The following is a 15392-nucleotide window of genomic DNA, read 5'->3' on the forward strand; positions in this document are numbered from 1 at the left end:
ATCGTTTGTGCATCCTGTGTGTTACTACGTGTACTAGAAAAAAATAGTTGCAATCTTCACCTGCGTTAGCGTGTGTGTTCGTAAACATATCTGCGTTTATTCATTTTTTATTCTTATTTGCCAAGATTTATCTAACTTAAAACAATGACGAGAAGTTTTTTTTTTCTAATGAACGGTATGCCCTTTTAACGTATCATAGAAAAATATTGATTGTTTGATTTCCCGAAGACCTAAGTTCGAACAATTTACACACACACACACACACACACACACACACACACACACACACACACACACACACACACACACACACACACACACACACACACACACACACACACACACACACACACATATATATATATATATATATATATATATATATATATATATATATATATATATATTTATAAGTCTAATTACAACATACTTTTTAAAAACAATAGCGACCGAAAAAGGACAGGAAAATACTAGTATTCTATTAACTGATATGTTTTAACTCTTGATCGGCAGATTATGGTTTGACAAATGAAAATTTTTTCCATAATTAATCTATTTAAAGCACCCTTTGTTTTGCTGTTATTGTCTTATCAATATTTAATAAATGGGCATAAGTCGGCATCGAAATGTTGTTTAGAAATATAATAAGCTCGGCTTCGCCTCGGCTTTTATATATCTAAACAAGATTTCTCGACCTCGGAGGTTATTCTGCAACATTCATGAAAACTCGTACTATATTTCTTAATAACATATTCGTGTGGTATAGTGGAACTCCACCTCTAAGGTTCACGCTTTAGAACATGGCAGGTCCTCGTCTAAAACCCCGAGATAGAATTTTCTTTTCACACACTCGTTATAAAGAATTATTCTATATTCATACATTTATATATTCTATATTTAGATTTATATATGATGTCATATAAAAGATAAAATCATTAAGTTGTTAACTGGCTTGTTTTCTTTTAACAACTTCTATAAAACATGAACACGTTCTATCTATGTCACTTTTAATGACATTAAAATATTTCTGTCGACAAACGCTGATTATTTCTATTCTAAAATGTAACAATCTTCTTTTTTAGGAGTAAAGCCCCAAAATAAAGCATGTTAGTGTTGAGCATTACATATGTACTAATGATTAATGTTTGTACATTAGAAACAATATATAACATTTTATAGTGTAAAAATGGTTAAAGAGCAAATATTGATAAGATACTTTTATTTAGTATATGTTAATAATACAACGTCTAAACATTAGGTATGTGATTATCCAAAATTGATCATTACATAAATTAATTTTCAATTCATTGCATACCAATGATGATGTCACTCGAGTAGGGATTCACCTTGATTGCTATGCAGGCACGTTTAACTAATTCATGGACATTTTCACTCCCGATATGTATTTTGATATTTTGCCAATTTTTTTTTTTTTTTGAAATCTTTAAATGTGATTTCATTTAATGCATTTAAGTCCAAATCTTTCCAATCTACAGAGACTGATTTCATTTTGAAATTAAGTCTTATTCTAAAAAAAAAAAAGGCCCACCCTTCCTGTTATTATGTGTAAAACTAAAAAAAACCACATTTCATTTACTTGGCAAATAATAGTCAAATACTTTGTTGAAATTTGTCTTTTATGGTTGCTTTTTAACACGAAATATCAAACATCAAAATCCCATCAAGCATAAAGTGCTGAATGTGTACGTATTCATTTAATGATATTAAGCAGGAAATGTCTCTTTTAAAAATTCAAAAATGATTATTCTTAAACGGTCTTTTCTTCCAAACTCGCTTTTCAATAAAGAAAATAATTTAGGAAAAAGTACCAAAAATATAATTACAAAAAGGATTCCTTTTGGCAAATTTTGTTACTGATGCAGAATCAGATCTTTAGAAAACAAAATATCATTTTCTTTTAGAACGTGGCAGCAATTTAGTCACAATGCTAATGATTGACACCATATCAAGTACAGTTAAGTTTTATCCTAAAATATGTAACTAAAATAGGTAACTAACTATTGTTAATGGAAGTGTTTGAACTTCGATGTTTATATAAATGTGATCTCATATGGTTATGTTAATGTCTTCATAATGCGACTCTTGTTTTTTCGGTTCCAATGAGAAGTAAATATTCATTCCCCCGGGTCGTTTTAAGCTGTCATAATTGTTTGAAGCGTTCTGAAGGTTTGGTTTGGCGTCGTCAGTGGGATGTTTATGGTAAGGATTTGTAGACTTCCGTCCTACCTTGAGGAAAATGACAACAATGGCTACCAATAAAAACATGGCGAGAGCACCTATGATGGCATAGAGATATAGTGTCGATATCCCTTCGCCTAAAATAAAGAACAGTAAGGATATTGATATCGTTATTTTAAAGAGACATGATCTCGATTCTGTTTTTTTTTTTGTTAAATTTTGTTTTTCTTTTTTAATCGGTTGCAATGCTTTAGTAATACATTTCCAGCTATCAACCAAATATTGGGGGTCAGCCGTAGAGTCATCAGCAAGATACAGACCTATGTAAACAAGGTTTGTGTCATGTTTTTGTTTTTTTCGTTGGTTTGATGTACAGGTCAAAGTTCCTTTTCAAGCTAATTTTTTTATCTTCTAATTCGTTTCCAAAAAAAAGTTCACAGTGTTTTTCACTTTTAAGCATTACTTAAACCCAAAATGTCCTTGACTTTGATTATATAGCAAATAAAAAAAACTAACAACTGACAATAACATTTTGGTAGACTATTAGAATTATCATTACCGAAGCACTGTAAACATTAAAATTGGAAAAATAAATTTCGACCGCAATAGAGACCTTCCCCCAAGGTGTAGAGAAACTTTGTAAGATCTTACTTTCTTGAATTGCAAATATAACTTACTTTTTGTTACTAAAATGTCTGTTGAAATCGCTACAAATATAAATATATAAAAAATTAATATATAAGATTTGTCCCAAGCCTATTTCTAACTGTTTGAAACGGAAACGATCTTACATGTACTTGTACCTGTTAAACAAAAATCATCTGTCCAACCTTGTTGACATCCATCTGCACATTTTCCAGTCATCCCGGAACATGATCTAGCATTTTTACAATGACCACAGTCCAACGAACAGTTTGGACCATACTTGTATGGCAAACATTCTAAAAGGTTTAACATTACAATTGATTTTTTCGTATAAAAAAGAAATAATTGAATTTCGATTTTTTTTTCATTAGTCTGCTTTCTAGCTTTCAGTTCCGCTCTACAAAAAGATATCAATAGTCGGTTAGGTTTTTTTATGTGCGCTTTATCTACTTTATTATTTGTTATATTTTGGCATATAAACACGTAAATTAAAACATCGGAACCCTTCTTTACAATTCTGTAATTGCCTAACAGCTAATGTAAAACCAAAAAGAAAAACATTGAAAACCATTAAAATATACAGAGATAAAAATTAAATTAGAATTAATGTTTTTATACATGTTGATAAATATATTGGTCATTATATTTATATTTACCTGTACACATAGGTCCTACCCAGTAGTTTTGGCACCCCGATGGACAAACACCAGATGACACATTACATGGTATTCCATCCACACACTGTCCACATTTCTTATTACAGTCTTCTCCATGAAAACCAACTGTGCAATCTAAACGTAAAAATACCAAAAAACACAAAAGAAAACAAAATTAAAAAATAAACATCAGAAGATATAACTTAATTTTCCTAATCATGTGTACATTATATTGCATTTATAAAAAGGGTTGATCAGATTACATGTAAACGTTTGGACTTGCTTTATTATGAAACATAAAAACTTTTTAATATATAATTTTTTGAATTTTTTTTTATCTCTATTTTTAAACAAAAACCAAGCTCTTATTTTGCAATTCAAAGATTTTTTTTAATTATAGCATAAGTAATCAAAAGTCAATTTGTGTAATAGTTTTTACTTATAAATAATATATCTTTAGAAATAAAACACAGAGGTGACAAATCGCACACCTTGACAGTATTCCCCAGTCCAATAGTTCTTACATCCGTTCGCACACACCCCTGTCAAGTTGGTGCAAGGTGAATCATCTTTGCAATTACCGAGGCAAAATACGCACTCTTCTTTTGATGTGTTGGACTTAAAATTGCACACTGAAGATTGGTAATAAAATGAAATATTTAACTGCAAAAAGCAAAAATTGTGCTTTAATATGAATAGTCGCATATGATACATAAAATACATGTTTGTTTATGTGATGAGAGACATCTTTACGTTTTTCATTTGAAATCAAAAAGAAAGTTTCCATAACATTAACGTTTATCTTTTTTACAGCATATTTTCAATTATATTTTTCTAGCGTACCGGTTGCCTAGCTGTCTAACCTAACTGTTAACCTACAATGTATTTATTCATAACTATACATCTTCTTTGCTTACAAAGCGTTACGTTTTTACACTACTCACGTGGTTTGCATAGTTTTCCTTGGTAACCAGGCTTACATCCGGTTAAGCAGGTTACGTTAATGTGAGAGCATTGGGTAACGTCGCTACAGTGTCCACAAGTTTCACTACACTGATCCCCATACCGTCCATTCTCACAGGCTGTCATATCAAACAGACATTTCCATGACAAGAATAAGTGGGAAAATATATATTTACATGTATCCCTACACAAAATTATCAAGGTTTCTTTAAATATACTGATCCCCATACCATATATTCTCACAGGCTATCATATGAAACAGACATTTCCATGACAAGAAAAAGTGGGAGAATATATATTTACATGTATCCCTTTACAAAATTAACAACGTTTCTTTCTCATTTAAATATACTGATCACCATACCGTACATTCTCATAGCCTAGCAAGTTAAAAAGACTTATACAACAACAAAAAAGCAGGACAATATACCATATATTTATATGTGGACATAAGCATGAATAACAATATCATGTACTCACGAATTTTACACAGGTCGCCTTTATAACCATCGGCACATCCATTTAAGCACGTTCCGTTTGTATTCAGACATTGGTCGTCGTTACGACAGTTCCCACAGGTTTCATTGCAATTAATTCCGTATAGGTTGCTATCACAACCTTGTGTTTATATAATCATACATATATCCTCTGATATTGCCGGATAGTAAAACAAGTATAGGTTAAACCATTTTTTATCATTATGATATTTTTATACATTTACAAACTTAAGTTTTGGTTGGATTATACTCACGTGTTTTACATAGTTCACCCTGAAATCCGGCCTCACAGCCTGTCAAACACGTTCCATTTACATGGAAGCACTTGCTCATGTCTGCACAGTTTCCACAATTTCCTGAGCAGTTAACCCCGTAACTTCCTTTGTCGCAGCCTTTAATTTGAATTTTTACATTTGATTATACTTTTATTTACATGTATATACTGTATACCCGGATTTTTATTTGCCTGTCACAAAATTTTTAAAAGTAGGATAAATAATATATTCTCATTTTTGCGTCAGTCATTTCAGCGATTCGGGTAATTTTTAGGAGCGAAAATTAGACAATACAAAATTAATCGGATATACGGTTCATCAGATATTTGCATTTGTTAACTCAATGTGTTTTAACTTTCAAGTATGGATGCCCAAACATTTAATGAATAGTTTGGTTTAAATGTACACACGTGTTTTACACAGTTCGCCCTGGAAACCATCACTACATCCGGTGAGACACGAACCGTTGCTATGGACACACTGTTTCACATCACGGCAATATCCACACTCTTCCATGCATTCATTGCCATACTTTCCGTCGGCACAACCTATCATTACCCCAAAATAGTACCCGTTATAAGATTTCACATTTTACAAATAGTAAGATACTGCAAACCAAACTATTTTTTGCATGCGAGCAATTGTCGCAAGATATGCGTTAAAATCGTCAGTGCAAACACTTATCGCCTCACACCATTCATTCAATATCTTTTGTATACTATAGTTCAAACATTTTGCTAATGTTACGTACCATGAGACAGTTTATCTCCTGAAATTGCGAAATAATGTTGTCGCAAAAATAAGTTGGTTTACAGTTAAACAAAAATATATGTCATAGTTATCCTAACAGTTGTACATGTAGATGTCCTATCTTCTTACTTGTTGTACACTGGTCCCCGGTACTTTCTTGTTGTACACAGGTCCCCGGTATAACCAGAATCACATCCACGTGGACACGACCCATTTATTGATGAACACTGGCTACCATTGAAACAGTGACCACAAGTTTCATTGCAGTGAATGCCGTAAGATCCTCTGGTACAAGCTGTCGAATTGATACTATATTCAGTTATTGTTTTGTTTAAGAATTGTTTAAAGCTGCATCAACGTCACAAAATATGGCTGAAATGATTTCTAAAAGTATATGAAATGTTGTATGAATTCTCTATCCATATAAATGTACTCACATGCTTTACATAATTCCCCTTGATAACCAGCAGAACATCCAGTCAAACACGTCCCATTTATGTTGAAACATCGGCTGACATCGAGGCAACTACCACAAGTTTCATTGCAATCAACCCCGTAGAATCCTTTGTCACACGCTACATGTGTTATAAATTGTATTAGTTATTTTTAAAAAATCAAAAGACAAGTTTGTGTGGGATTTTTTTCTACTCATGTAATGTTAACACATGTTTATATCATATTTATTGCAAAACTTAAATTGTATTCTTTTATTTTCATTGATGTACTTATATTAATTTTAAATTAACTCAAATCTTAATTCTGTATCTCTTTATAGAGGAAATAAAAGATGAATGAATGAATGAATGAATTCCTGATGCTACAAGTGTGTGTCACGTTTTGTCTTGTTCTTGTTTTTTTTAGGTTTGTTTGTGTTTTTTTTTTTGTTTTTTGTTTTTTTTTTTTTTGGGGGGGGGGTGGTCTGTTTTGCCCGATTTTCCAATACTTTTATGTACACATACATTGAGCAAGATTGTTAATAATTTATTTATTATGTTGATAAAAAGTTACTAGATAGCTTGATAATTTATTTAATTGCATTGCTACCTTTCACCTGCAGAACTTAATTTAACTGAAATATCTTTAACATTCAGTCTTCCCTTTTTGGGGAGTTGGAAGTATTGCTTATATCAACACAAAAGGTAATGCATCTTAGAATTAAAATGTTATGAGGATATTCTGACTTACGTTGTTTACAATCGAATTGTTTATATCCGGGTTCACATCCGTTTGGGCATGCTCCGTTTTCGTGGTGACAAAGTGACATGTTTCTACAATATCCGCAATCTCGGTGACAACCGTCCTCGAACCTAACATTTGAACATTCTGTGAAATTAAAATTACAAATCAAACTTTTATTAGACAGTGATATTTAAATTTAGTTTTTCTTTTCGAATAATTTAAAAACAACGTCATGAATATGTTCAGTTTCTTTCATTACTAAAGCAATTGAAATGTTTTTCTTACAACGGCTCACAAGCAGGGTTTGGTGAGCATCCATGTTGTTTTTAAATTAATCAAACGGTCATAAATGTGCAAAGCAAACGTTTGTTGATTTTTTGGTTTCACGAAAGCACATATGTAACGAAATAACATTGTGTTTGTATCGTTATTTGATGGTGACAGTGTATTAGTTTACCTAATTCACAACGTTGACCTTGATATCCAGGTTTACAGCCTTGGCAGGTGCCCGTCTCTATGTTACAGAACCGACAGTTTACGTCTGGACAGGGGATGGAGCAGTTGGATCCATAATATCCACTTGTAGGGCAACCTAAGATAGCAGTTAATATTTTATTTGATTTTTTTGATTAAGTTTACATTAATAATAAATATACTTGAATGAATAGTTGCTGATATTCACAGAGGCTGTTTAGTCAGAAAATATACCTTTTAGATAACTTTACATTGTAGGTATGATTTTACACCTAAATATAGAGTAAGAAGAAATCAAAATAGATCATCTATAAAAAGGACTATATTCGGTATGGTCAAATATCTTCCCCATTTTTTTTTTCAAATTTTTAAATACTTTCTTATAAAAATCAAATCTGTATAAATCATAGTAAGGAGGATGCCTAACATTTTAATCTTGATTTAAGTCTTTGTTGTTCATTCGCTGTGTTTTTCTATGACGTCTTAAATATGACCTAATTCCCGCAAATTTGCAAACAAATGAAAATATTGTCATTTTTTTCTTTATATTTCACATTCGAAAGTATAGAGCACAGGTCTGCTCAAGTACAAATATAACATATGATGTTTTTAATATATTTATACACATACTTAAAAATAGTGCTTGAGCAAGCCTGCGCTCGATGTTTTCCAGTCGAAAAACCATCGGAAAACACCCATATTTTGCTACAAAACATACATTTTTGCAAAATAAGACGATATTCATGACGTCATCTTTGCATTATACCGTCACTGTAGTGATAATCTTTTACACACTTTTTTTCGATTTGATTTCAACTATTTTCCACCTTATTTTTAAAGAGTTTTATCAAACTTTAATTTTGGGGGTAAAAAATGCAAAATACGGCACATAGTCCTTTGAAAAAAAATCTTATAATTTCTAAACATAACTCATTTTTAAAGTTAGGCAACTATACTGTAATGATGGCCACGACTATTTATCCCTTTAAAAACTAATTACCGAACACCTCCACTTCACAAAGATCATTGTAGGCGTTCACAGAATAGCCGTCTGGGTGAAAAACCCGTGGGAGCCTCTCGTTGTAATATATGACGTATTGTCCATGTACAGGACAGGTGACTGTTATGACAGCAGGTATTGTGTAAAGTGTAAAGTTCCTGTCCTTGAAACACAACTTCCCCTGTAGAATGTCTGTTGTGTTCGAGATATAGATCGAAAATCCCAAAAAGCTTGCCGGTAAAAATGTATTGCTACCTGGAAAAAAAATTCAACTATGAAATAGACAATTCAGAAACAATGCATGATTAAATTAATACTTTTGAAACGTAGGTTTGACAATCAAAACTATGCATCATATCGATTTTGATTTATAGCACAAAAAGAACAAATTCGGGTATATTGAATAAAAAAATCATATCCGATTAATATCAAATTATTAATCTAATAATCATTGGGGTATTTAGCGATCAATAAAAATCTCATATAATACAATATGCATAATTTTTATTAGAAATTCTTGCTGTAATCTTGTTTTATTTTTTGCAAAAACATGACTGAAATATATAAAATAGCTTACATAATAAAAACATGTTTGCTCTCGTCCGGGCAAAAAGAAATAATGCTGTAGACAAAGTATATTTAGCATGTACATTAAGCGGCAAGTGCTTTTTCAAAAAGTTTACGTGGTATGAGCTTATTTCAGAAAGCACCAATTCATGTTTATATGTTGAAGCTATTTAGAAATGTACATAACTTAGTGACAACAACTTTCCGCCGAAAATGCTACATGTATAAACAGCCAAATGTTAAACATAAAAACAGGATACAGTAAATGCTAATTAGTGTATTCCGCAGACTGCATAGGACAATATACAATGAAGTTCAGAATACCCCATGTGGTGCCTTCTGTTCTGTAGTAAATCGTGATGTGATGGATGCTGTAGATACTGGTCAGGTTGACCCACCAGGTGGCGGTATCAGAACCACGTGACACGACACACTGTTTTCCCTCCCATCTGAGGTCTGACCTGAGCCCATCTACAGCGTTACTGGCGTCATATTCGTCATAGCCAGGGTACGCCGGGTGTTGTTGGTATGCTGGTTTATACAAGGCAACATTAACTGCAAAAAGAAAATGCACTCTTTTAATAGGTTTTATTTATCACATCTTTGACTAAGCAGAGTGGGCAACAATCAACTTTGTGTGACTACATTATATAAATAGTGCCTGTTTGGGAGGGTAACAGTTGAAATTGACACCCCGAGAAAACCATTGTCAACCGACGCGAAGCGGAGGTTGACAATGGTTTTCGAGGGGTGTCAATTTCAACTGTTATCCTCCCAAACAGGCACTATTTATTTTGTTATACTGAATGTCTTTTTTAAAATTTTTAAGAAAATTTTACTGCTTTTATATAGGAATAACGTGAATTCTACAGCGAACCGTACGCGCATAATTTTCGCGCATGTAACATTTTTTAATGTTACCCGTTGCCAAGTGCGTTGCTAACGCTGAGGGTAATTGTAAATATTATTAACTGCGTCTTAACCAATCAGATTTCAGTATTTAACATGAAAGTATAACAACATATAATAATGCCTTATGGCTTTTAAATGATACTGTGGTTTTTTGGTTAAAATAGAGGTAGTCACTACTAGTATCTGTGAGATACATTTTAGTTTAGTTTAGTAGTTAAAGGGATTTTTTATCTTCATTTTTTGTGGGTTGTTAATAAATCAGCAAGGACTATTATTTATGCATTTTAACAACGCATAAATGTATCCTAAAAAGGTGGATGAATACAAATGTGAATGTTTGGCAATATGAGTTAGGGAACTGGTAGCTCAAATGCAAATGTAAGAAAAAATGAATCCACTCCTTATTTAGAAACATCTAAATATGAAGTGATTCTACGTAGAATCAAAGGTAATAGCTTTAACAAAAGAGCAATGTTTCATACAATTCGTAACTATGAATTTATCTCTCTTGTTCAACCTACGCATGTTATAAATTTTCTTTTTAGCTATCAAACCTCCCTCTCTCTCTCTCTCTCTCTCTCTCTCTCTCTCTCTCTCTCTCTCTCTCTCTCTCTCTCTCTCTCTCTCTGTTACACCTTTAATCCATACGCCATGGTGAAGATTTTTTAGAACATAACTGTTGTATCCATTTCTAAAAAAAATGTTACAATGATTACATATTAAAAAAAAGAGCAATACCATTTTTAAAAGAAGGACTTTCGAGTCACGCTTTAGCACTAGAAGCTGTTGGGCCATAACAACTACAATTATAATTGAGGCACCTTTAATCATTGAGAATATCCGTTTATGTTTTTCATTAGATATGCATATTAAAGGTACATTTTTAAATTCCATTAATTTTATAGCTAACTCCCTCTCACTCCTATTTAGGACGGCGTCGAGAAGTTTTAAGTGTCTCTCTCTATTTCATATGTATAATTCAAATAAAAAAAGATGATATATGAATCGCTAAATATTTCGATAAAATATACTGCATTTTTTAAAAAATTGCACCTTACGACTGGCAAAAATGATATCTGACTTCATTCATTGACCTCAAACAAGAAATGCGTAGTTTTAATAATTTGTACAATATGTATAAAAAGTGCGTAATAAAAATGTTAAAGATAAAATGAGTATTCAAAAGTATCAATAGATGAGTGTTGTTAAGCGTTTTTGAATTATATTGTATTTCGTGTAAAAAGAAAATACGTCCTTATAAAAATCAGATACTCTGAACTATTCCGGGTGACCATCTTAAACAAAACGTATGAGAAGCAAAGGTTTCCCCATTGCACTTGACATTACTTTCAATTAAAACTTAATGTTATGAAACTTCTTTAAACAATATTTGCGGTTTTGTTTCCTTTCACTGTGGATGTTTAACATAGCGTGCTGAATATCTCTCTGCGGAAATATTCATATTAGACAGTGCAAACGGACTTATTAAATTTCAAACCTAGCAATAGATTAACCCCTACTCATTTTTGACATTGTGCTGTAAAACAAATACAATAAATTATTTGCATGTTCGTTGTTTACCTTTTTTTTTATAAAAAAAGTAAAATAAAGTGAACCATGAGAAGTTCAAGCAATATGAATTGAAATTATTATGGAGAAAATTTATTTTGATATTTTGATTTTTTACTTAAATGATTAAAAAGAGTATTCATTAATTTCGGTCAGTCATATTTTTGTGTAAAAGGCCTTACATTATTGTCGTTCTGTATAACATTTATTTGCGAGATGTTCCTTAGTTAAATAACTTGTATTCTTAAAGTTGATGATTTCTTTTAATCTTATTTTTTGTAACATTGAATTTGTAGCATTTGTGTCATTGCTTCTAAGATAGAAAACAAGCAAAATGTTATGATATCAAAACAAAGTTCAGTTATGTATTCTGAATTGAGAATTACCAATTAGTATCTGTGATGAAGTTGAATTCACTTTATGTCAGTTTTGTATTTGTTTGTGTAAATAGTTGTAATTTTGGACCAAGTTGTGTTCCATATTTGTTAATCGAGAGTGTTCGGTATTAGGGCTATTTTTAGTATAACCGGTTTGGTGAGTTAGAGCAGTGGCTGCTTGTCAAGTGTGCGGCCACGTTGTTGAAATCGTCCTCCAGTTTGTTAATTTTGGCGAAGTCCAGAAGTTAGTCTGGTAGACGGGTAGCCTTAAATTACTGTAAATCTGATTGGGCATTTGATTTTCTCCAGCCGGTAAGTTTTTGTATATATTTTGTCAGTTTCATGGTATATTTACGAGGGTGTGGTCTTTGTTATTTTCGTTGTATAAATGAGTATGTCTATAGGTTTTAGAATAGGTTATTATTGTTTCAGTGCAGGGATAGTTATATCGGTAAAGCCGGTGGGTCAGGGTGCAACGTCAGTTGAAGGCTTGCTTAGCGTAGCATATGTGGGGCAGGACTAGGACCGAGAGTCAATAACGGAGCAGAGCGTGACGCAAGTGGGACGCACGGGAGCTCGTGTTTGATGGACGTTTGTGGTTAGGAGGCCCTGTGTGTATAGCTTTCCAGTGAGAGACCTTCGAGTCCGGGACTGGAGACGGAACGTTCTGTTTATATGTTTTGTGTGCTATGGAGGCCCAGTGGTGACTATTTTAGAGTGGCTTTTGCATTTTACCTAGTGATAAAAGTTGATTGTTTAATTACAGATAACATTCCAATTTACTTTTTCTGTGAAATTACATATAACAGTATTGGTAATTTTGATCTGTTGATTTATTCCTTTACACACTGTTATAGCTATATTTAGCCAGCGTTTAAAGCATTTATTTGATTCATATAGATACTGACAATTGAATGTGTTAAAGATTAATTCACTGTTGTTTCATTGTCAGTGTTGATTGATTAGCTTTTTTAAGTAATATTTTCTTTCTTAGTGAGAGAGTGAGGGTGTGTGTTTGTGAGTCTCTTCATATTCTCTTATTTTATTTTGTTTCGTTGATAAATAAATTCATTTCATACAAGATCATATTTTTATTTAAAATGATGTAATGCATTACCACAATGTTATACTTTCGCATCGTGTTACTAATGTATATCTTTTGAATATTCGTTTTTATACATGTACATCGTTTGACAATCTTATAATTCTCGTTTAATATGACTTAAACAATTCCAGTGTTATGCTGAACTTAAGTAATATAGAATTTTCCGTATGTTATTCGATAACAAATCTTTAAGTAAACTTTAACAATTTTTTAGACAAAACAATTTTAGACTTGGCTATAGTGATTATTTTGCTGTTTGCTTTTGTTGTATGTACAATATCATTTTGCAGACAGAGTCCAGCCATTTTACAATGGTTCAATGTCAAGTAACCATTTATGCAATCTAATATTATTTCTGCAAACGTTTTTCTGTTGTAATTGACTTATCAGCAAATACAATTTTCCAAAGGGTGGCATGCTGACTGACGTTTTTTCATACTTAATGTTGGAACACAATTTATCACTTAATTGTCTACGGATTTTTCCGTTTTTCCCGATTACGACAACCAGGGGGTGTGGACGATCAACAGAGGATGCACACTCCTCCATGGCACCTGATCCTTTCTTTAATACTTTAGTAGTCAGTGTTTGCCCTGCACCTGTTTTGCATTTCTCCTTTTAAAGGGGCATGGTCACGATTTTGGTTAAATTTTATTTTTCTGTTTTTATTATTTGGAATGCTTTAGGAATGCATTTCTAATGATTAAATGAAATTATGGTGCCAGTCGTTGAGTTTTAAGCAAGATACAGGGTTCACAATTCTTCGTCATGTAAACAACGCTCGTGCCCTGTTTTTGTTTACATAGGTTCAATATACCAGGAAAATATCTTTTTAAAGCTGCTTTGTCTATCTTACTATTCATTTAAAGCATAGATAAATATTTCCTAACGATTAACACATTTATTTTGGGTCTAAAACTGGAAATTCGATATGTAAACAAACGCTTTGTTTACATAGCGAAGAATGGTAAGCTCTGTAACTCGCTTATAACTTATCAAATGACACTAAAATTTTGGTTGTCTATTAAATATGCCTTACTAATTCATTGTAAACATTAAAATCTAAAGAAAAAAAATTGACCAAAATCGTGACCATGCCCCTTTAAATTTTGATTTTAGACACTGTTCGTTGTCATTAAATGTCATTATTTCAATGTAGATTAACTTATATTTATTCATGTATCAACAAATAACATTAGAATATTGTTTGATGCAGTGCAATGCAATCTTTTACATACAGGGTAAATTTCACCCCGTGTCATTTTCGCTCTTTTACACTTGTACACAATTTCGCCTAGAATTCGCCCAGACAGACTTCTGTTTAAAAAAATAATATGATACATTGTAATTCGTCAAGTCTTAAATTCGCTGGCAGTGAGGTTGAAAGGGGTGAAAATAAACGGTGGTGAAAATTACTCTGTACACATTACTATATATGATATAAATAGGATTATACACTACCATTTGCAGTCAAACAAATAATACGATAAACTATGTCGAATTAATTAAAAAAAGCGATACATACAATCATTAAAATAAAAGTAGGTTTAAGATATTCGTACTTAATATTTCCTACACAAAAGCCCAATGACATAATAAAAGCATATTAATTCTTCACTCACCATAGGAATGTGACGTTTCAGTCAAATGGAGAAACAAAATGACGACATTGGTATACGACAACGCGATGTTTGATAGGTAGATCATAGTCGAAACATGTATAACACATGTATGTGTACAAATAATCACTCGTATATCAGCACCGTTTTAAATAAAAACCGTATTAAACGCATATTCAAAGTTGATTAAGAACTACACTTCGAGCCGAATTAGTTGAATCTTAATAAATCAAAACGTGTTGAAGGAATACACACACAAATAAAAAGGAAATAATTGGTTGTTACTACTTTTTTATTGCGTTTTATAATGAATCAATACTTCCCTGAGCTATTAAAAAAAAGAGAAAGCATTGACTCAACAAAGCCGTAGTACTAGATTTACAAGATAAATTCAAGAAACGTTAGACTTTAAAAGTTAGTTGTAATAAGTTTGAAGTAAATTTGAATGTTGTTAGCTCTTTTAGAAAAGAAGGTTTGCATCGTAGAACTATTTGGATTCCATACAAATTGTAAATGTCGTCTTTATGGTTATATGATGCTAAAAAAAACAACCAGACTTGTCGTTCTTTTTATCAATTTTTAAATAATTCAAATAAGGCTGGATG

The 15392-nt window shown here is 32.0% G+C and overlaps 1 protein-coding gene across 1 annotated transcript; it reads right to left on the reverse strand.

Annotated features, from left to right (window-relative positions):
* Positions 1-1976: 1976 nt before the first annotated feature.
* Positions 1977-14944, reverse strand: LOC128186214 (multiple epidermal growth factor-like domains protein 10). Its single transcript, XM_052856002.1, has 16 exons — positions 14791-14944; positions 9530-9760; positions 8639-8893; positions 7622-7756; positions 7171-7308; positions 6423-6560; positions 6141-6280; positions 5646-5781; positions 5215-5352; positions 4944-5081; positions 4445-4582; positions 3992-4132; positions 3501-3635; positions 3003-3140; positions 2877-2906; positions 1977-2336 (listed from the first exon to the last, which is right to left on the reverse strand). The coding sequence occupies exons 1-16, from the start codon at positions 14873-14875 to the stop codon at positions 2068-2070; spliced, it is 2385 nt and encodes a 794-aa protein (XP_052711962.1). The 5' UTR covers positions 14876-14944; the 3' UTR covers positions 1977-2067.
* Positions 14945-15392: the final 448 nt, after the last annotated feature.

This window comes from Crassostrea angulata, chromosome 5, assembly GCF_025612915.1.
Source record: "Crassostrea angulata isolate pt1a10 chromosome 5, ASM2561291v2, whole genome shotgun sequence".
Lineage (NCBI taxonomy): Eukaryota > Metazoa > Mollusca > Bivalvia > Ostreida > Ostreidae > Magallana > Magallana angulata.